General features: G+C 39.0%; 1 protein-coding gene across 5 annotated transcripts in view; it reads left to right on the forward strand.

Moving 5' to 3' along the window:
• SERAC1 (serine active site containing 1) overlaps positions 1-20,727 on the forward strand; it is an 86,118-nt gene that overhangs the window by 50,305 nt on the left and 15,086 nt on the right. For all 5 annotated transcript variants that reach the window (XM_027082422.1, XM_027082429.1, XM_027082439.1 and 2 more), the window contains 5 exons: positions 1,127-1,258; positions 2,978-3,099; positions 4,096-4,224; positions 15,152-15,265; positions 17,102-17,264. In XM_027082422.1, the coding sequence (XP_026938223.1) occupies positions 1,127-1,258; positions 2,978-3,099; positions 4,096-4,224; positions 15,152-15,265; positions 17,102-17,264 (660 nt within the window). The remainder of the gene's footprint in view (positions 1-1,126; positions 1,259-2,977; positions 3,100-4,095; positions 4,225-15,151; positions 15,266-17,101; positions 17,265-20,727) is intronic.

The following is a 20,727-nucleotide window of genomic DNA, read 5'->3' on the forward strand; positions in this document are numbered from 1 at the left end:
TTCTGTTGGGCTATATTTAAGAGCTTGATGCCTTGGACTGTTTTCTTCCTTCTATCTTTATGGATGCATTGTTGTTTGTTAGATAGTTGTAAATAAATATTGAGACTCTTGATGAATATTTCAAAATTTAAAATTTGTTAGAAAATCACTCCCACGCTTTCTCATAATGAGAATATTGCATCAAAAATGTAGATTTCACAATCAGGCAAATCTGCATTGTGAAGCTAGCTATAAAAGAGCTGACCTGATCTCTTTAAAAAGTTGGCATCATGAAAAAAAAAGGTGGGAAAACTTTCTAGAATTAAGATACTAAAGAGACTTAATCAAATCCTGCTTTATAAAAAACCAGCTCTAAAGATATTTTGAAGACAATTGGAAAAATTTGAATATGGAGTTGGAATGAATTTTAGATGATTTGGCAGATTTTTGTTAGTATTTTTGGGTGTTAAAATGGCATTGTGATTATATAGGAGAATGTAGGCTTATTCTTAGGAGATGCATGTTGAACTGTGAAAGGGTGGAATGTCATTATTTCTGCGCCTTTCTTTCACATAGTTCAGAAAAAAATACACAATCATCCTGGGGAATTCCCTGGTAGTCCAGTGGTTAGGACTTCACGCTTTCACTGTTGAGGGCCTGGGTTCGATCTCTGGTTGGGGAACTAAGATCCCACAAGCCATGCAGCATGGCAAAAAAAAAAAAAACACACACTTCCATATAGATTAAGCAAATATGGCAAAATAATAACATTTATTAAATCTAGTTGTGGTAAGCATGTGGATGTCAATGTCAATTGGATGTCAATTATTCTTTTAATCTATCCCATATGCTTGATATTTCTCATAATAAAAAGTTTTTTAGGGAAAAGGAGCCAAAAAAAAGATCTCATTGTGAAAGCAACATAATATATAAAACAAAAGCACATACAAAATATATGTAACAAATAAAACAAAATAATATGACAGAACTGAGAACAAACCTATCAGTCATTATCAACACCTGGAGATGGATATAACTTTCCTATTGTAGATTTAAAATATTTATAAATTACTGTCTTAAACATGAGGATGAAAATGTTGTTTTAACTGTTCACATTGTCTTTTTTTTTTTTTTTTTTTTAACAAAGACACCTTTAGTACAATTGACATAGAAGATCACGAATGTGCTGTGTGGCTGCTCCTGAGGAAAAGTAAGTCCGATGACAGAGCAGCACGACTGCAGGCTGTGCAGGAAATGGCAGAGACCCGTCACTGGCATGGTAATGAAACCATCTGAACACATGGCACACCGTCAGCTAGCTCTTGATTTCTGATGTAAAAGAGAAGGGAAGGAGATACTAAGGAAGGAAAATAATTCAGGAAATATTAATATATGTAAAAAATATTTTCAAAAAAATTTAAAAGAAACTCTAGTGATAGAGAAAGTGTAAAACCTGCTGGCCTGGTAGTCATATTGTGTTTGGTAAGAACACCCTCAAAACTGAGGTAGATATATTTGTATAACTTTCTACCAGAATGAACTTTTACTTGATTGGAGAAACTCTTGATTCTGATAGTTATGGCCTAATGTGTCTGTGTTTTTTTTGGTTCCTATTTAATAAAATATATTTTAATTGCTGGCTGCATCAAAGTTACATTTGCATTCACTTTGACAGTCTGTTTGGCTTTAATACTAATACTTGGTCAAATGTGCCTAATTTGCGTGTGTATATTTGTTTTTTAAGGAAGATTTTAAATATTTAGTTGTATTTAAAATCGCAAGTTCTGCAGTAAAAGTACATGAGCAAGAGATCAGATCTGCTCTGAGTACAGGGGCTAAAGTACACTTTGTTAGTAGAGTCATCTTGTAAAAATGGGTAAACAAAAAAGAATGTTTTCAAAGAAAAATTTAGTCTCAGAATAAGATCTCTGTCTTCATACAAGTTAATTAGTTTGATTGAGTGGTGGCTATAATAATTTGTAATGTAAAAATAAGCTTATTTAATGCGAGTGGAGACTTAGAATAAAAATCTGATCTGTTTCAAAATCTGCCTTCCAGGACTCCATTTCAGACTTCTACTGTATCAGAAAAATCAAAGTTGGAGCCCTGGCATGTAGATTTTTTAAAAGTTCCCCACTTGATTCTGAAGAACTCACCCAAGTTATATAGTGCTATTATTAAAAAATGTCTCCTTCAGTGGCTGCAGTTTTTTTTTGATACATGTCCTTAGTCCATTTGGGATGCTATAACAAAATACCTTAGACCGCGTAGCTTATAAACAACAGAAATCTATTTCTCACAGTTTACTGGAAGCTGGGAAATATAAGATCTGGGTGCCAGAAGATTCTGTGTCTGGTGAGGACTGAGGGAGCTCTCTGGGGTCTCTTTTATAAGAGCACTAATCCCAGTCATGAGGGCTCCACCATCTTGACCTAATCACCTCACAAAGGTGCTACCTCCAAATACATTGGGGATTAGGTTTCAACACATGAATTTGGGAGGGACACAAACATTCAGTCTATAGCAATACGTAAGAATGGAATGGTGAAATCATGAAGGCTAAAACAAAGTACTACTGTCTGGAACCTCAGATTATTCATGGGCTTCATGGAATGTCAAAGCACCATGTAGGTACCAGAGGATGACAGATTTAAACAGAACTCAGGTTTTTTGAGTAGTGATCAAAATAGCTTTTGGATGATGGAAATTTTTTTTTAAGGAGAAGTTAAATTGGTTCTGACCTATCAGTTTTCACATTTGAGGTTTATTTTTCTCAAAAAGGTTAGTTTGTGATATATCTAGATATAGGTTGAGGATTATGAGATCAGTCATGGAAATGTTGGCTATTTAGCTTATGGTATTGTAAATGCAGTTGCAGTTAGAAAAAAAACTGGGAAATTTTGAATTACAAACTTGTCGTTTAAAAGTTAAGTTGTTCATTTAACCTTTGAAACAGCCATAAGCTAATTTGGGTACTCGCAATATACTTTTACAATAGATTACCAGTATAGGATAATTGCTCAAGCCTGTGATCTGAGAACTCTTATTGGTCTGGCACGAAGCAAAGATAGTGATCTTCGTTTTTTTCTCTGCCCACCTCCTTTGCCATCTTTAAAAGAAGTAAGTAAATAAAATAATCCAGTGAGTAAAAAATGTTTAATATATCATCTTCACTTTGGGTGCAAAATAACCATTCAAAAAGCAGTTTGTTGGCTACTTGTCACAAGCAGGTAAACTAGGGTTTAAACCTGCAATTGTAGTTTCCATTCCAAGATTTCTTGATTCCACAGGAGGTGCTATTTCTCCTAAATTATTTTCCCCTATGTGGAGTCGGGAGTCTCTATACACCAGAGGGTGGCTTCTTAGCATATCAGCATCCATAAATTGGTCCTTTGTTCTAAGGTTGCTATAGAACAGTTTTTCTCAACACTACTGACATTTTGGGCCAAATAATTCTTTGTTGTTGGAAGCTGTTCTGTACACTGTAGCAGCATCCCTGGCATCTACTCATTGGATGACAGTAGCACCCCTGAGTTGTAACAACCAAAAATGTCTCAGATATTGCTGAATATTTCCTGGGGTGCAAAACAGTCTCTGGAGAACTACTACATATAGATATTAATGTACTAATATACATGGATATTAATTGTTAACTACTAATATAGATATTAGAGCATGTTCCTTGAGTGCTTTTCTCAGACTTTTCTAGAAAATGAAAATCTGAAAACTTGCAATGCGTTTTTGAAAAATAGAAAAACAAATTATTCTAGATATTAGTTATTAGAAAAAATCAGATAGGAACAAGTTCTGCATATTAAAAAGCCAGCTTTAGTTAGAAAGAATGTAATAATTCATTTTGAGTCAAGATGTGAAGTAGCCTATGAGGTGAAAATCTTGAGCTATGCTTTGCAATAGGTCTTTCAGATTGAGTTAGCAGACATGAAAGTATAGAATTCAAAATTAAATGATTCTCTGCTTACCAGGGTGGTGACTGTTTTCAAGACTAAAAGCACTGATTTACCTCTCCTGTTTTGTTTTGGCTTTATTCTTTGGGTACTTTTTGTTATACTCAATTGTGGAGTTTAATTATGAAGAATTTCTTTTCCTTTATTTCAGGATTCTTCCGTTGAAGAAGAGCTCAGACAGTTGCTGGCTTCTTTACCTCAAACAGACCTAGATGAGTGTATCCAGTATTTTACATCTTTGGCTCTGAGTGAAAGCAGTCAAAGTCTAGCTGCTCAGAAGGTTAGTTCATTTATTCATTCAGTAAATAGTTTTGAGTGCCCACTTTTCCAAGATATTGTGCCAGGGACTCACACTTAGAACTTCAGAATAGTCATTCATCCATGAACTGAATAAACATACTGATTCCTGGTTGTGTGCCACACAATGGGCTAGGTGTTCAGGATAATGGGGAGACAGGTAAATAAACAAAGTCACAGAGTGTGTGAGAGAGACACAGGTTACTCTCAGAGCCCATCACTCTGTTTAAACCATAATTCAAAAAGAGTCATGTACCAAAATGTTCATTGCAGCTCTATTTACAGTAGCCAGGAGATGGAAACAACCTAAGTGTCCATCATCGGATGAATGGATAAAGAAGATGTGGCGCATGTATACAATGGAATATCACTCAGCCATAAAAAAAATGAAATTGAGTTATTTGTAGTGAGGTGGATGGACCTAGAGACTGTCATACAGAGTGAAGTAAGTCAGAAAGAGAAAGACAAATACCGTATGCTAACACATATATATGGAATCTAAGGGAAAAAAAATGTCATGAAGAACCTAGGGGTAAGACAGGAATAAAGACACAGACCTACTAGAGAATGGACTTGAGGATATGGGGAGGGGGAAGGGTAAGCTGTGACAAAGTGAGAGAGTGGCATGGACATATATACACTACCAAACGTAAGGTAGATAGCTAGTGGGAAGCAGCCGCATGGCACAGGGAAATCAGCTCGGTGCTTTGTGACCACCTAGAAGGGTGGGATAGGGAGGGTGGGAGGGAGACGCAAGAGGGAAGAGATATGGGAACATATGTGTATGTATAACTGATTCACTTTGTTATAAAGCAGAAACCAACACCATTGTAAAGCAATTATAGTCCAATAAAGATGTAAAAAAAAAAAAAGACCATTTTAAAAAGGCTTCATAGGAGGCTTCCCTGGTGGCGCAGTGGTTGAGAGTCCGCCTGCCGGTGCAGGGGACGTGGGTTCCTGCCCCGGTCCGGGAAGATCCCACACGCCGCGGAGTGGCTGGGCCCGCGAGCCATGGCCACTGAGCCTGCGCGTCCGGAGCCTGTGCTCCGCAACGGGAGAGGCCACAACAGTGAGAGGCCCGCGTACCACAAAAAAAAAAAAAAAAAAAGGCTTCATAGGAAGTACTCTGAAGTCGCATCTTGAAGAATGAATAGTAATTGACAAGGCTTTAAAATATTACCTCTATGTTGGTGATACCTAAATTCAGTATCTCTAGCCCTGTGTTCTCGTCTAAGCTCTCGATTTGAATATTCAACCTCCTTCTTGACGTCTCTACTTGGATGTGTAATAGGCATCCCAACTTTACATGCCAAACCCACCGCACTCTGCAAAGCTCTTCCTCCTCTAGTCTTTTTCATTTTGGTAGAGGGCAGAGCACCCACCTAGTTGCTTAATCTAAAGCCTAGGAATTCTGGATTCCTTTCTTCCAGGTTCACCTAATCAGCAGTTACTGTGAGCTGTTCCTTCAAGTATACCTTGAATCCCTTTGTCTCACCACCTTCACTGTAGCCACTTACTCCTGGCCACCATCATCTTTTCTTCGTAGTGTCCTGTTCATCTTGCTTTCTCTTCTTCCTTTCATTTAAAAATAATTTTAGAGTCTCTTTCATAGTCTTTTATTATTTCAGTTTATTGGGGGTTAATTCCTGTTTGTGGTGGCACAGACTCCCCCTTATGTTACATTGTAGATTAACATGTGTTAATCATTTTTACTGTGAGCTTATCTTTAGCCAGATTGATTGTTTTCTATGGGAGTCCCAAGCACCTCAGATTCTAAATTTATCTCTACAGAGCAGTTTTTGTGTTTGCTTCTTTTGGATACCCTAGGAGTTCACTGTTAGGGACTAGTTTTTTATATTGATTCCTTAGTTTGGAATTTCTGTAGCACATAGGTAGTATAAATTCAGATATATCTATGGATGGCAGAGTCTTAGGATTGTGATTTCTCACTCAAAGCCCCAAGCAGAAACAGGCTTCTTGTTGCTTTCATGGGCTGCTAGGCAGAGTTTTTCTAGACTTTCTTATAAACAAGGAGGCAATCTTTCCAAGGTTCTGCCTTTATATAGGGATCTCAAATCTAGCTCCCATAGAATGTGAGACTCAAAACCACACCTTCTGCACTGAACAAGTGTTAAAAGCCTATCCTGAGGTGCCTGCAGGAATTTTACATCATCAGCTATGTGCTTATCGCTTCTGCTGAATGTTCTGTTTTCAATTCTAGCACCCAAGGGTTTCCCTTTATTTATTTTTATTTTCTTTAGAGCTTGATTTTGTTTTATTTCATTTTTTTAAAAGATTTATTTATTGTTTATTTTTGGCTGCATCGGGTCTTAGTTGCGGCACGCGGGATCTTCGTTGAGGCATGCAGGATCTCTCATTGAGGTGCGTGGGCTTCTTCTCTAGTCGTGGCGTGCGGGTTTTCTCTTCGCTAGTTGTGGCATGCAGGCTCCAGGGCGCATGGGCTCTGTAGTTTGTGGCATGTGGGCTCTAGCTGAGGCACACGAGCTCAGTAACTGTGGCGCGCGGGCTTAGTTGCCCCGCGGCATGTGGGATCTTAGTTCCCTGACCAGGGATTGAAGCCGCGTCCCCTGCATTGTAAGGCGGATTCTTTACCACTGGACCACTAGGGAAGTCCCTGCGCTTGACTTTGTTTTAAAATAGCTTTTGTTATTTATTTATTTATTTATTTTTGCTGCACGTGGGCCTCTCACTGTTGTGGCCTCTCCCGTTGTGGAGCACAGGCTCCAGACGCGTAGGCTCAGCGGCCATGGCTCACGGGTCCAGCCGCTCCGCGGCATGTGGGATCTTCCTGGACCGGGGCACGAACCCGCATCCCCTGCATCAGCAGGCGGACTCTCAACCACTGCGCCACCAGGGAAGCCCAGCTTTTGTTATATTTTATTAAACATGTTTGTCATGGGAGGTGCTCACCATGTCAACTAAAGAAAAACACACAACCTAAAGTTGTGAGTTAAGTTTTATTCAGGGGACCTTACTTAGGACTGTAGCCCAGGAAACAGCGTCTCATATAACTCTGAGGAACTGCTCCATAGAGGTAAGGAAGGAGCCAGAAATATTGAATTTTGTTGGAAAAAAAAGCCACGTAGTTGAACATCATAGATTACTGCTAATCACAAAGAACAGACATCTCAAGTTAATGATTTTATGTAGGGGAAGATGCAAGAATCTGGGCTCACTGAAATTATTCCTTAGGTATGTACCTTAACCATCTAGGGCCAGTATTGAGCACAGAATCTTTCACGTTTCCCTCCGTCCTGAATTCCCCTCAGGCACACAGCGGGTGGGGGTGCTGCCGTGGCTGAAGGCTTGATGGCGGGCGCATTGTTTGTTTTCTGTAATGGCAGGCTACGTTCTTTGTCCACAACTGGAAGCCAAGTTCACCATCTTGCTGGATCCAGAAAGCTTCCTTATCGCGTCTCCATCACCTCTGTGAGCTGCAGACACCACATCAACCTCTAGCCTCCAGTTTACCTCTCCAGTTCTGTGTCCTCACAGCAGCCAGGGTGACGTTTTAAAAACACAAGTTAGATCCAGTCATACTCCTGCTTGAAGCCCTCCAATGGCTTCCCATTACATGTTAAGTCTGAGCCCTTTACTTTTTGTGATCCAGGCATGGACTGGCCCTTGTTTACTGCTGTGCCTGCCCCTGGGGGTGGTGAGAAGATTGACAGGAAGGTGCCCCTAGGCACAGTTACAGAGTGTAAAGTTTGTTTGGTGGCAAGGAGTGTGAAAACTGAAGGAAACCATGCATTAGGTGAGGAAGGCAGTGTCTGCAGTGTCATCAGAGCTCTGAGTGCTCCACGGGGAAGCTCCACTCCTTTGGAATAAGGCTGCCTTCAGATGGGAAAAGGCGCCCCTTCTGATGGAGGTGTTGGTGTTCTCTCCCCACATCTCTTACTCCCATTGACTAGATGTAAATACCTGGCAGACAACTACCCACACACAGCAGAGGGCTTCTGAGTGAATCAAAGCAGCGTCCTAGGCGTAGCATCCTAAACAGACTCCAACTCCGGCCCGCCCGAGGGTGACTACTGAATGCCATTATTCTTGTGGTACCATTTCAGCAAGACTTTTGTCTTCGTAAAATATCTCTTATATCTCTAAGAGAAATCAAAACAAATTATAATCACTATTACTATAATAACTAATCAACTCAGTGAGGAGAAAGTATTTTATCAGCAAAACAAATCATAGTATTTTACATTCTTTTACCAATTGAATTGCCAACTAAAAATTGGCACTCACCATCTGCCTCTACAAGGATTAAGTCACTGGCCACTGCAGCCACTGACCATCAACACACCCTGAAAGGAGTTCAGGGCGGAGATCGGGAATGAGGTGCTCGGTGCTCTGGGAAAAACTGGCAGAACAGGCCTTCAGATAGTTAGACATTTTCAGGAGAAGATTTTATGAGCCCAGGTTCTTGCATCTCCTCGTATCTAGAAAAGCACTGAAATCGTTATTGGTGACAACTGCTCCTCGTGATGAGCAGCAAGCCTCGGGCAACATGTGTGCTTGACAGCACGTCCCCCTTCTCTAAAATCATACACAATACTGACCTTTCCCCCGACCTCTTCGGAGCACTTCTTCCAAGCTGTCTGAGACGCTGTCTCCCTGGGCTATAGTCCTCATTTTGCCCCAAATAAAACGTAACTCACAACTCTCACGTTGTTCATTTTTTTCAGTCAACAGAATGATTTATCTTTTCCTCATCTCTGTTTTTATGAAAAATTCGGGACATATCAGTAGATATGACTTCTCTAGTACACTTTTTATAATTCCTCCTTTCGACCATGTCTTGGAGTCGCTCCAGTGAAGTGTAGTCATTGTTTTCCTTTTGATGCTCGGAGCGCCACTGCCTGGCCACCAGAACCTGTTCCTTAGGCTGACCTCATTATCCTTTTAAATTCCATCCCCAAGGTGGCAGTGAGAGCACCTTTGTTTTCTGAGAGTAAGATGTCCCTGGCTCTTCTTGATTCTCCTGCCCTGCAAAGAGCGTCCGCTGCTCCTGCAAGGCATCCCACCCACTGCCCTCTCCCACTGCTGTCACTCACTTCTCTCCTCACTCCCGTGCCAGAGCTCCTGGTACCTGGCCTGATGTTCCTCATTTTCAGCACAGAAGATGTTCTGCTCATTACTATTCAGTTACCATCCCTCTGCCTTTGATAGTGTTCTGTCACCTTCTACAGTGTTTCCGTACCTTTTGCTAAGTGAAGAGGAGAGTGGTTGAATACACTATGCCACTTCTTTTCTGCTCAGAAGTCATGGCCTCAGCCTGCAGTTTAAAGAAGGAGCACATCTTTAGTTAGTTTAATATTGAAATAAATGTTTAATTTCCATTCTGAGGTTCCATCTCATCAGATCAGTAAGCAACTCCATCGTAGTTACTCTTATTTCCCCACCCCCTCCCCAGTTGAGTCAGGCTCTGGATTTTTTTATATGCCAGTAAGTTGGGGATGAAGGAGTGGGAGGGGCATCCATCTGGCTTTTAGTGATCTGATCAGTTTATGACAAACCTGTCCCGTGATAATCCCCAGGCTCCCTTCAAGTGGAGTGAGCTGCTTCTGTACAAAACTGCTCACGTGAAGAGCTTCCTCTGGGCTTTGGCAGATAGCCTACAGTTATGATCGGGTTTAGAGCAGGGCTTCTTAATCTCTGTACTCCCAAAGTTGCATCCCTTTGGTGATTTGGTAAAGTCTATGAACGCATTTCTAGATGCATAAAATACAATTCATAGCATTACGTGGGAGACCAATTATATTGAAATATTGTTATCAAAATAAAAAACTTGTAATATAATTAATACATGTACTTCAATTTCAAACTTAAAGAATTGCAACAATAATACATTTCACTAGATTTGCCAATTATTCATATTTTATCCCATTTGTTTTATCATTCCCCATTTACTCTCCCTCTTTCTATAGATATATTTTTATATGTCTATTTACACACATTTGCTGTTTCCACCCTGAACCTTTTGAGAGTTAGATGCAGTGTCGATTTTAGGTCACCAGTGTGAGAATGTGCAGTTGGCATGCAAAGGAACGATGAGCATAATGTTCCTTTCAGATAGCTGCAGCAAGTGACATGCGGTGGGGAAATAGCTGCGCTTTCTGTTGAGAGTCACACAGACTGCAGCTGTTTCTGTGGTTTATTGTCTGTGTTTATAATTGAATACAATGAAAAATTTTAGTTAAGTGTTAGGAAGATAAAGATGTAATTTTTTCCCAGCCAAGCTTACTTCCTCTCTCCCCTGAATTCTATCTACCGAGACCCTTAAGGATGACTTGGGTTACAAACTCATGCTTTACAGTGAACGTCATTTACGCCGTTAGTTTGCACAAGTTGCAGAGCTCTAAGGTTGTAATTTTTTATGAAGAAACGCAGAGATTAGCTCTCACACATATTAAAACAAAGGGACCCACAACCACAGCTAGAAGCAGTATCAAAACTCCCCATCCTCCCTGCGCCCCACCCACCCTGGCAGTGATTTGCCTTCCCTCCTTTTATTCTTTCTGTTCATTGGGAGAACTGGGTCAGTGAGAGTGAAAGCACTTCTCCCACATCTGTCACCTCCTCCCACATCTAAAGCCTTGGTAGCTGTCCAAGATCTGCCTGGGAATTTGTTGACTGCAGTTCTGGTGGGAGGTCGGGGGACAGGCCAGGGTGGTCCTTGGTCTTCTACTATCCCAGATATAACTATCAAGATTGCTCCTTCTTTGATGTCAGGATCCGGGTTTCAGTCTTGTTTTGGTTTTTGTTACCATCTGGACACTCCCCATCAGCCAGCTTGTCTCCAGTTTCAACATTGGTTAGAGGACCTCAGGTGAACGTGACCTAGAGCCTAAGGATGCAACCAGGGATGCAGAAGTTTGGACATTTTAGATTGTGATTTCTTTTTGATCTAATGTGGCAAACTGCCTGGAGTCAAGAGAACAGTGGGTATGGTGCATTGAAATGATTTCCCATCATAAAGCTTTTGTGGTCTTGGCTAAGGACAATCCAGCTAAAATCTTGCATTTCTAGTATTATCATCTTCCCTTGTAATTTCCCAGAGTCTCTCTGAAATCAGCTAAGCCATTAAGGTCTGAAGTCCTTGCATCAAGACACTTCTAACATCCATCTGCATAAGTATAGCAATGGGTTGTGATTGAGAGGAAGATGCCAATAGATGGGGTTTAAGGATGGGAGATTTCTTTAATGCCAGAGGATTTGGAAACCTACAGAGATGCTTACACAAAACAGGAGACTATGCCGCTTGCTTTCAGAGGGATGGATAGGCTTCCAAGGTTCTGCAAGTTCCTCATGATGTACAGCTGCGCAGATCAAGGATTCCTTCTGTTGGGATGAACCCATCATTGTCATCTGCGAACTCCCTGTACCTTCCCTCCTTCCGACTTTGGTTATGGGTAAATCTGCTCATCAGGTGTAAGTACAGAGACAAAGCAAACCCAGCTCATTTCTAAGTGTTTGTAGGAGAATAGATCATTATTTTCAGACATTGCGTCTCTTAGCAGCCCTCAGCGTCAGCTTGCCTGACTCTGTTTCTTTACCACCTTTCTGACCCTCCCCTCCCCTCCCTCCCTCATGCACACTGCACCAGCCACACTGGCCTTTTCTTTCCATTCCTTAAACTTGCTCATTGTGTATCTACTTGTGTTCCCTCTGCCTGGACTGCTTTGCCACTGGCTTGTCACATGGCTGCCTCCTTCTTGTCCTTCAGATCTCTGCTTGTCAGCTCCTCAGAGAGACCTTCCTCTTTATCTCAAATGTTTGTTGCATTTATTGCCCTTCATAGCATTATTCCCATTCTGTAACTATTTTATATATTTATTTGCTTGCTTATTTGTTTTTCTCTTCTGTTTTTCTCTTTCTTCTTCTGATTTCTCTTATAATCTCCCCAGTACCAAGTACAGTACCTCAGACACAATATGCTCTCAATAAATATTTACTGAATAATGAATGGATGAATCATGACATTGCTAAAAGAGCCAGCTGTACACAAACTTATATATACTTAAATAACAACTGGCACATTTCTGTTGTGAGTCAAAGCATTTGTGTATGACAAAGAAAAAACAGAGATAGCTCTAAGGGTTATGTTTAATTGGAAGGTAGATTATATGGTAAGAAAATACCTATTATGTATTAAATTATTTGGCTGGTATAAACCTGTTGAAATGCATTGGAAAAATACCACATTAACTCATAGTAACGTTGTGTCTCTGAGTATCATAATAAGAAAATGATACGTAAAAAGCTTTGTTATACACCTATAATTCATATATAATATGGATATAAGTTCTTTACTAACTTGATTAGTTGACATTTCCTTTTATGCTTTTATTATTATCGTTTCCTTTTAATTTTTATGCCTTACCCATTATTATTATTTTTAACATTGTCACTCTCTCCACCTCTTCCTCTGGATTTCTTTGATCCTTAAGAAATTGTTTTTCAGTATATCTTAATCCAGTGATAAAGAAGCAGTACCCATGTATATTGACTTTTGTGTTAGGAGTTAGAAAATACTTTGTATGATCACACTATGAATTTATACATTTTATTTATTGCTTTTTGCGTATGCTTCCTACTGCCACACAATTTGGCAGTTCATAAATAACTTAAAGCTTTGCCAACAAGGATAAAATTGAACTGCACTCTTATATCCCACTTTAAAAATGATCAAGAAAAAGGAAAATCCTGGATCGTTTTTCTCTTCCTTCTCCCTGTTCTTTCCTTGGAACATTTAGGTTGGAAAGAGGTCAGATGATTTGAAGCTGTGATGTAAGGAGAGGGGTTTGGGGGAGGCAGGTTGTGGTGGTAGGTTTTTAAGAAAAATTTCCCACCCCCCAAAGCCCACCAGTCCACATTCTACCCTTATCTCTGCTGGAGGAGGCAAGGACTGTCAGTGAGTTAGTCCTTCCCAGTCCTCCATTTATTTTATTTTATTATTTTAAAATTTTATTTATTTTATTTATTTATTTTTGGCTGCATTGGGTCTTTGTTGCTGCACACGGGCTTTCTCTAGTTGCGGCAAGCAGGGGCTACTCTTCATTGCAGTGCGGTGGCTTCTCTTATTGCAGAGCACAGGATCTAGGCACGTGGGCTTCAGTAGTTGTGGCTCATGGGCTCTAGAGTGCAGGCTCAGTAGTTGTGGCACATGGGCTTAGTTGCTCTGCGGCATGTGGGATTGTCCCGGACCAGGGCTCAAACCCGTATCCCCTGCATTGGCAGACGGATTCTTAACCACTGCGCCACCAGGGAAGCCCCCAGTCCTCCATTTAAATAGCATGAATCTTTGAGATCCAAGCATGTTTAAACTCAGAAAAAAAGAAGATTATTATATCAGAGAAGACAGCATGAATAAGAATTATAGAGTGGCCAAACATTTTGAACATTTACTAGGTTTACTGAACCATGAACCCTATAAATTAACTCAGAATGCAGAAACTTATGGACTGTATTTCCTACAGGAAACACTGGGCTTTATATATACATTTTTGAAAGACACTACCTTGTAGTTGTCCTCTTTTGCCAGCAGGTGGTCTGTGTGCACACAATTATGACCCCTAGTTCAAATACAAAGCGCTTCAAAAGAAGATACAGTAATAAATCTTCCCTTGTATCTCCCCACCCCAATATACACATGTAGTTAACACACCTTTTTACACAAATGGTAGCATATGGTGCACACTCTCTGCTCCTTCTTTTTCTCACCTAAGGGTTTATCTTAGAGAGTGATGTATATCAATATATGAAGAGACTCACATAGCATTCCATTGTATAATTGTACCATCTTTTATTTAACCAACCCCCTATTGAAGGACATTAGGGAGCTTCAATCTTTTGTTCTTACAAACAAAGCTGCAATGAACAAACTTGTACCTATATCACTTTGCCAGTGTGTGAGTGTCCTGTAGGATAAATTGTTGAAGGGCATGGGCACTTGTAATTTTGACAGCTGTCGCTAAATTGTCCTCCATAGAAGTAGCCCGTTGATATTACCAGCAGCAGGGTAATGAGAACGTCTTATTTCCCCATCTGTCTGATAGATGTAAAATATCCTTTCTTATCTATTTTAGAGGCATTTAGAGCAACATGACTGTTGCTCATTTTTCTATAGCCTTGTTGGTATTTTTCACTGATTTTTAGGAGATTATTGCATGTTACTGACCTGTGGTTAATAGTTGAAATTTTCTTTTCCCCATTTATTCTTATAATATGTTTTAACATCTATTAAGACTAGTCCCCACTATTCTGTTTCATAATTTTCCTAACTCTTCTGTTTATTCTTCCATGTGAACTTGAATTTCAATTTAAGAAAAATTAAAAGCTCTCTCTCTTGTTTTTCTGGCCGCGCTGCGCAGCCAGGGACTGAACCCAAGCCATGGCAGCAAAAGCTCCGAGTCCTAACCACTGGACTGCCAGGGAATTCCCTTTTTTTTTTAAATTAAAAGCTCTCTGATCATTGTTATCATTGTCTTTATTTTAAATTTTTCCAGTAATGCCTTTTCTGTTATTTTGATTGATAGATTTTTAAGTAGACTCAACTGGCATAATCTGACACTAGAACATTGTTTGGCTCTGGGCTTTTCTTTCTGGTCAAGATTTATGTGTTAGTCTCCATACTTTCAGATAAGAGGACACAGAGGAAAGAATTGAGAAAGTCTCAAAGACTGCTCTCTTCTAAGAATAATTCCATATGTTTTCTAGTCTAGCAACAGTTTGCATAATGAAAGTTCCCTGTAAGTTTCCAGAATATTTTGAGTCTTACATATTAGTTCTTTCTAATACTGTATATAGTACAGAGGTTTTTTTTTTTTGGTCAAACAAAAAATATTAGACACCTTTTTCACTAAGAATTTTAATTATCTCACTTTCAGGGTGGTTTATGGTGTTTTGGAGGAAATGGACTTCCTTATGCTGAAAGTTTTGGAGAAGTTCCTTCAGCTACAGTGGAAATGTTCTGTTTGGAAGCTTTAGTAAAACATTCTGAGGTAATTTACATTTTCAAAATATGGTTTACTTTTTAAGATCACATTGAAAAAATTATACATGTTGGTTCATTCAAGGGAAATAATTCTCATTTTTTATAAAAGAAAAAAAACTTTTCGCTTGTTTTTAAATTTCTGCTTTTTTCTCAATTGTCAGAATTGATAATCATGATTTAGCACCAATACATGAATTTCACTTTTGCTAAGTATTTCTAAAAATGGATTTAATCTTAATTGCTCATAAAGCAACCTGTTGTCTAAATATGGCATTTACCTTTGTGTTATGCTGTCTTGCATTACCTTTCTCAGATAATTTTTACAAGTAATATTACCAGGGAGTTAATTTCCAGTAAAATATCTGCAAAAGATGTGTTAAGATAGAAAAAAGGTAAATACTTGGAAAAAGTATTTATTTGACCATAGTCTTGATTTTTAACCACAGCATACATATGTCAATGATTAAAAAAAAATTGGCATTATGACAACTTTTCTATCATCATAGTTTGATTTTAAAAAGAAAAAAGCAACAAACTTTGTGGTGCTCAAGCATCAGTGCATAGAAATCATCCAGGAAGCATGTTAAAATGCACATTCCTGCTCACAGTTAGCAGTTGTAATTTAGTAGATGTGAGGTGGAGTCCAGGAGCTTGCGTTTGTAACAGGCATCCCTGGTGAGGCCGATGTAGTTGGTTCGTCCCACATCATGAGAAACACCATCCTAGAGGTTCTAAACGCTCCAGTTTAATTGGGAACCATTAGACATGGCACAAAAGCATGGTGCTCTCTGGTCATCTCAGTTCCCTCGGGTGGAATCAGGAATCGAGCACAAAGCAGAGTCGTTAGTGTGGTAACACACTAAAAAGGGAATGTGGGAAAGTAAGCTTGATTTTTTTGTGACTTACGACTGATTTCCGAAACAATAGGTGCCTCTGCAGTAGAATATCCAGTGCATGGAATGTAATAGTTACCTTTCCAGAAACTTCTCAACATATTAATATCTCACTTGATATATGTCTAAAAGGCATACTTTTTAAATGCATATAAAATGTGGTAAAATCTAATAAAAATTTAGAGAGTGAAAATCATTGCATATACATGACATGGTATCACATAAGTGATATAAGTGATAAAACTAAGTGCTGGGGAGAGGCAAGGCTGTGCTGGTGACGCTGGCAGACTGTAATGGCTTGTTGATCAGTTATGTCACCTTACCTTAATGTATATATTTCCTTTGGCTTTCTTTTATCTCTTTTCTCCATTAAAAATTCACATCCCTCTTTCTTTCTTTTTAATTTTTACTTGATCTTCCTCTTTAAAAGAAAATTCCAACTCTTGGATTTTAGGAGAGCCCCATAGCTGTGGGCTTGTGTGGGGTAGTGTGTAGGGCCACAGATGTTGCTTATCTCTATATGGGAGTTCTTGTAGGCAGAAGCAAAATGTGCCACTTACACAGGGGGATTATTTCCTGTTATCAGGTGGCAGATTTCTCAAGGTAGAGAACCTTTTAAGGTAGTTTCAAGCCAGTCAAAGTATCAGTATAAATTGAAACAATTCTGTAATAATGACATTGTAGTTACATCCAACCAAGAACTAAGCAGAATAACTTTAAGAATAAAAATGTCACAAGTCCTAGTGGCCTTAATTTTTCAGTGATTTTAAAGCACTTCCCACACAGATAGGGGTTTGCTTATTTATTTGAGCTGAGCTGAGAGTTTTGGGGGGGTCTCTCTGGGTCTCTTCCTTGAGCAGGAGCCACCTGGCTGCCCCCCAGCATGCTGTGTCACCTGGTTAGTGAATTTGTGCAACATAAAGTGAGCTTTCATTAATTTATTGTGCTAGATACCCACACATTGTGATAAAATTGAAGCAAATGGAGGCTTACAACTGCTGCAGAGGCTGTACCAACTTCACAAGGACTGTCCTAAAGTACAGAGAAATATAATGCGTATCCTTGGAAATATGGCTTTGAATGAACATCTTCATTCTACTATAGTTCGCTCAGGTAACAACTTTACATACCGAGTATTTTGGATCCAGTCCTTTGTTTTTCTCCCACCTCCACCCCATTCATGCTACGCTAATTTTTCAATAGGCTTAAGACTTTGCTTAGGGTTAGTTTTGGGTCCTTAGAGCATGTCATTTTAGAAGGGCAAGGAATTGCTTGAGACGTGGGTAGTCCACACCTAAGATAATCAGTGTGTGGACAGTCACAGGAGAGCAGTTTTTGCCATGATGACCATCTAATTGTTTATAGTATCTTTTATATGATCTGGTTAACCAAGAGGCATAGTAAGACTAAAAAGAAGTCCACTGTATAATTGATTTTCCCCCTTGCAACTAATAAACCACCTGTGGGGAAGTACTTTAGATGAAAATTCCTGCCTGATCCAGTCTTTATCATGATGGTTGCACAATGGTGATTTTCCAACTGCAGCATCCCTTCCTCGTTTACTTTTCAGCATCTGGCATTCTACTGTAAGCAAGAGCTCTTCCCTGTCACTCCTTCCTTCTCTCTTTCCTTCCTTTCTTCCCTCTCCTCCCTCCTTTCCTTCTCTCTCCCTCCCTCCCTCCCTATCAGTATGGGCACATGGTTTCCTATTTTTTAATAGTTTACAACTTACTATTGTACTTAAAAATTTGATGCCAGATTGTCTCAGCTTTGGTTAGTAGGAGCCCGGCAAATTGGCTCCTGTGTCCTTTGATATGCCCACATCATTTTGGGAGGCATTCCTTACTTTCCAGTATAACAAGATGTTCTAGGCTCATTTGTTCAAAGAATGCTGTTTCCTTTCAGTAGAGAATGAATTTTAGAGACCAAGATCTGGGTACTGTCTAGCTGTGCTTATTGCTCCTGGGGTGTCTTTGCTTCTGGGCTCTTTCAGTGGAAAAAGCAGGGTGATATATACAAATATATGTATGCATATACACAAATAAATATACATACCTATGTGCACATATACATGCATATGTTCAACAATATTTATTAGAAACGATGAATTTACATTTTTTTTCTTGTATCACTCTGTTTTTGTTTTTTTTTTTTAATTTACATTTAAGAGTGTCTTGATCAGCAGAAGTTTTTAACTTGCTGAAATCTGATTCGGGGATCAGCAGACTTTTCTATAAAGAACCACTTACTGTATTGGTTTAATTTGTTCCTCTTTTTTTATGGATTATTAAGGTAGAAACTTAGATCACTGATTTTAACCTTTTTTCTTGTTTCAGTTAATCTGTTGCTGTGTAACAGACCACCCTAAAACTCACTGGTTAAAACAGCAGCCATATATTTTGTTCATGAATCTGAAATTTGGGCAAGATTCAGTAGAGAGGGCCTTTATGTGCTATATGCAGCATCAGCTGGGCAGCTCAGCTGTGAGATGGAGGATACATTTTGAAGATTGCTCGTGCACATGGCTTGCAAATTGGTACTGGTTCTCAGCTGGGAGCTCAGCCGGGGCTGGGGGCACTGGCTTCTTTCAACACTCGCCTTGGGCTTCCTTAAAGCCTGATAGCTCGGTTCCAAGGGCAAATGTTCCAAGAGAGAGACAGGTATAAGCTCTTTTGCCTTTTATAGTCAAGCACTGGAAGTAAGTTTTGCCATGATCTATTGATTAAAAGTTAGTCACCAAGGCTAGCTCATATTTGAGGAGAAGGGATTTAGAAGGGGTTTAGACCCATCACCTCTTGATGAGAATGGTGTCAAAAGAATTTGAAGACGTGTTTTAAAGTCATTACAGTTATTTTCTAATATAGGTATTTAGAGCTGTAAATTTCCTCTAACCTGCTTTAGATGCATCCCTCAAATTTTGGATATATTGTATTTTCATCATTATTCAGTTTGAAATGTTTTCTAATTTCCCTTATGATTTCTTCTTTGTCTCATGGGTTACTTAAAAGTGTGCTGCGTAACTTACAAATATTAATGGCTTTCTAGATGTCGTATGTCTTTGATTTCTAGTTTAATATTCCATGCATTCAAAGAACACACCCTGTAAGATTTTAGTTTTTGGAAATGTGACGGTTATTTGATGGCCCATTTTATGGTCTATCTTGGTGAATGTTCTATGTGCACTTGAAATGAAGGAATATTCTGTAGTTGTTGGATGAAGTGTTCTATACATAACAGTTCAACCAAGTTGGTTGATCATATTATTCAAATCTTCTCCAGATCTTTACCGAGTTTTGTCTAGTTTAATGAATTACTGAGACGTGTTAAATTCTTCAACTGTGATTGTGAATTTGTTTCTCCCTTTAGTTCTATCAGATTTTTCTTCCTTGTGAAATGTTCATTTTTTTATTATTAAGTATTGTCTCTATTACTGGTAATACTCCTTTTCTTCAAGTCTGCTTTGTCAGGTATTAAAATAGCCATACTGGCTTTTTTTTTATGCTTGCTGTTTGCATTGCATATCTTTTGTCTTTTTCCCTTCTTTTGCTTTCATTTTTCTGCGACTAAAAATAAGTATGTCTCTAAGACAGCACATACTTGCGTCTTTTTTAAAAAGTTCAGCTTGATAATCCCGTTTAATTGAAGTGTTTTGTCTCTTTAGCTCTAATGTAATTATTGATAGTTTGGATGTGTCTGTTGTCTTGCTCTTGCAATTTGTCCCCTCTCTGGTTTTTGTTTCTTTTTTTCTCCTTTACAGTCTATCTTAAATGCATATTATACCATTTTGTATATAACGTGAGAGTCTCACAACAGTATAATTCAGTTTATACACTCTGCCATCCTTTGTGGTATTGTCATAATTATAGACCGTAATATGTTATAGACCACATGTTATAGACCTCACAATATATTGTTGTTATTTTTGTTTTAACAGTCAAGTGGTATTTAAAGAACATAAGAAAACTTTTTATTTACATGTTTATAATATACAGCGCTCTTCCTTCTTTTCTATCTAAATTTGTGTCCGATATTATTTCACTTCATCCTAAAGACCTGGATCTGCTGGCAACAAATTCTGTCACCTTTCATTTTCTGAAAATGTCTTGACTTTGCCTTTATTTTATTATCCAGGGAAAGGTTATTTTCCATGGATAAAGAGTACTTTGTTGACAGTGTGTTATTTTCTTCTGTCAGCACTTAAAAAATATCATTCCATTCTCTCTCTTTTTTTTTTTTTTGACCCAAGCCGAACATCAACCTTTTATTGATAACAAAGCAGCAATTTGGGGGCATGTTTCCAAGACACCCAAGAGCAGGCTTCTGTACCCATGCTGTGTGTGTGTGTGTGTGTGTGTATTGTCTGATGAGAAGTCTCTTCTTATGTCCACTTTTCTTCTCTTATATGAAATGTGTCTTTTTTCCTGTCTTCTTTTTAGATTGTCAGCAGTTTGACTATGAAGTGCCTAGTCTATTTTTATATTTATCTTGCTTGGGGTCTACTGAGCTGACTGAATCTGTGAGTTGATGTTTTTGAGCAAATTTGGAAACTTTCCAGCTTGTTTATCTTTAGAATTCT

The sequence above is a fragment of the Aethalodelphis obliquidens genome, unplaced genomic scaffold (genome assembly GCF_003676395.1).
Source record: "Aethalodelphis obliquidens isolate GAN/ISIS:26980383/991018 unplaced genomic scaffold, ASM367639v1 scaffold3, whole genome shotgun sequence".
Lineage (NCBI taxonomy): Eukaryota > Metazoa > Chordata > Mammalia > Artiodactyla > Delphinidae > Aethalodelphis > Aethalodelphis obliquidens.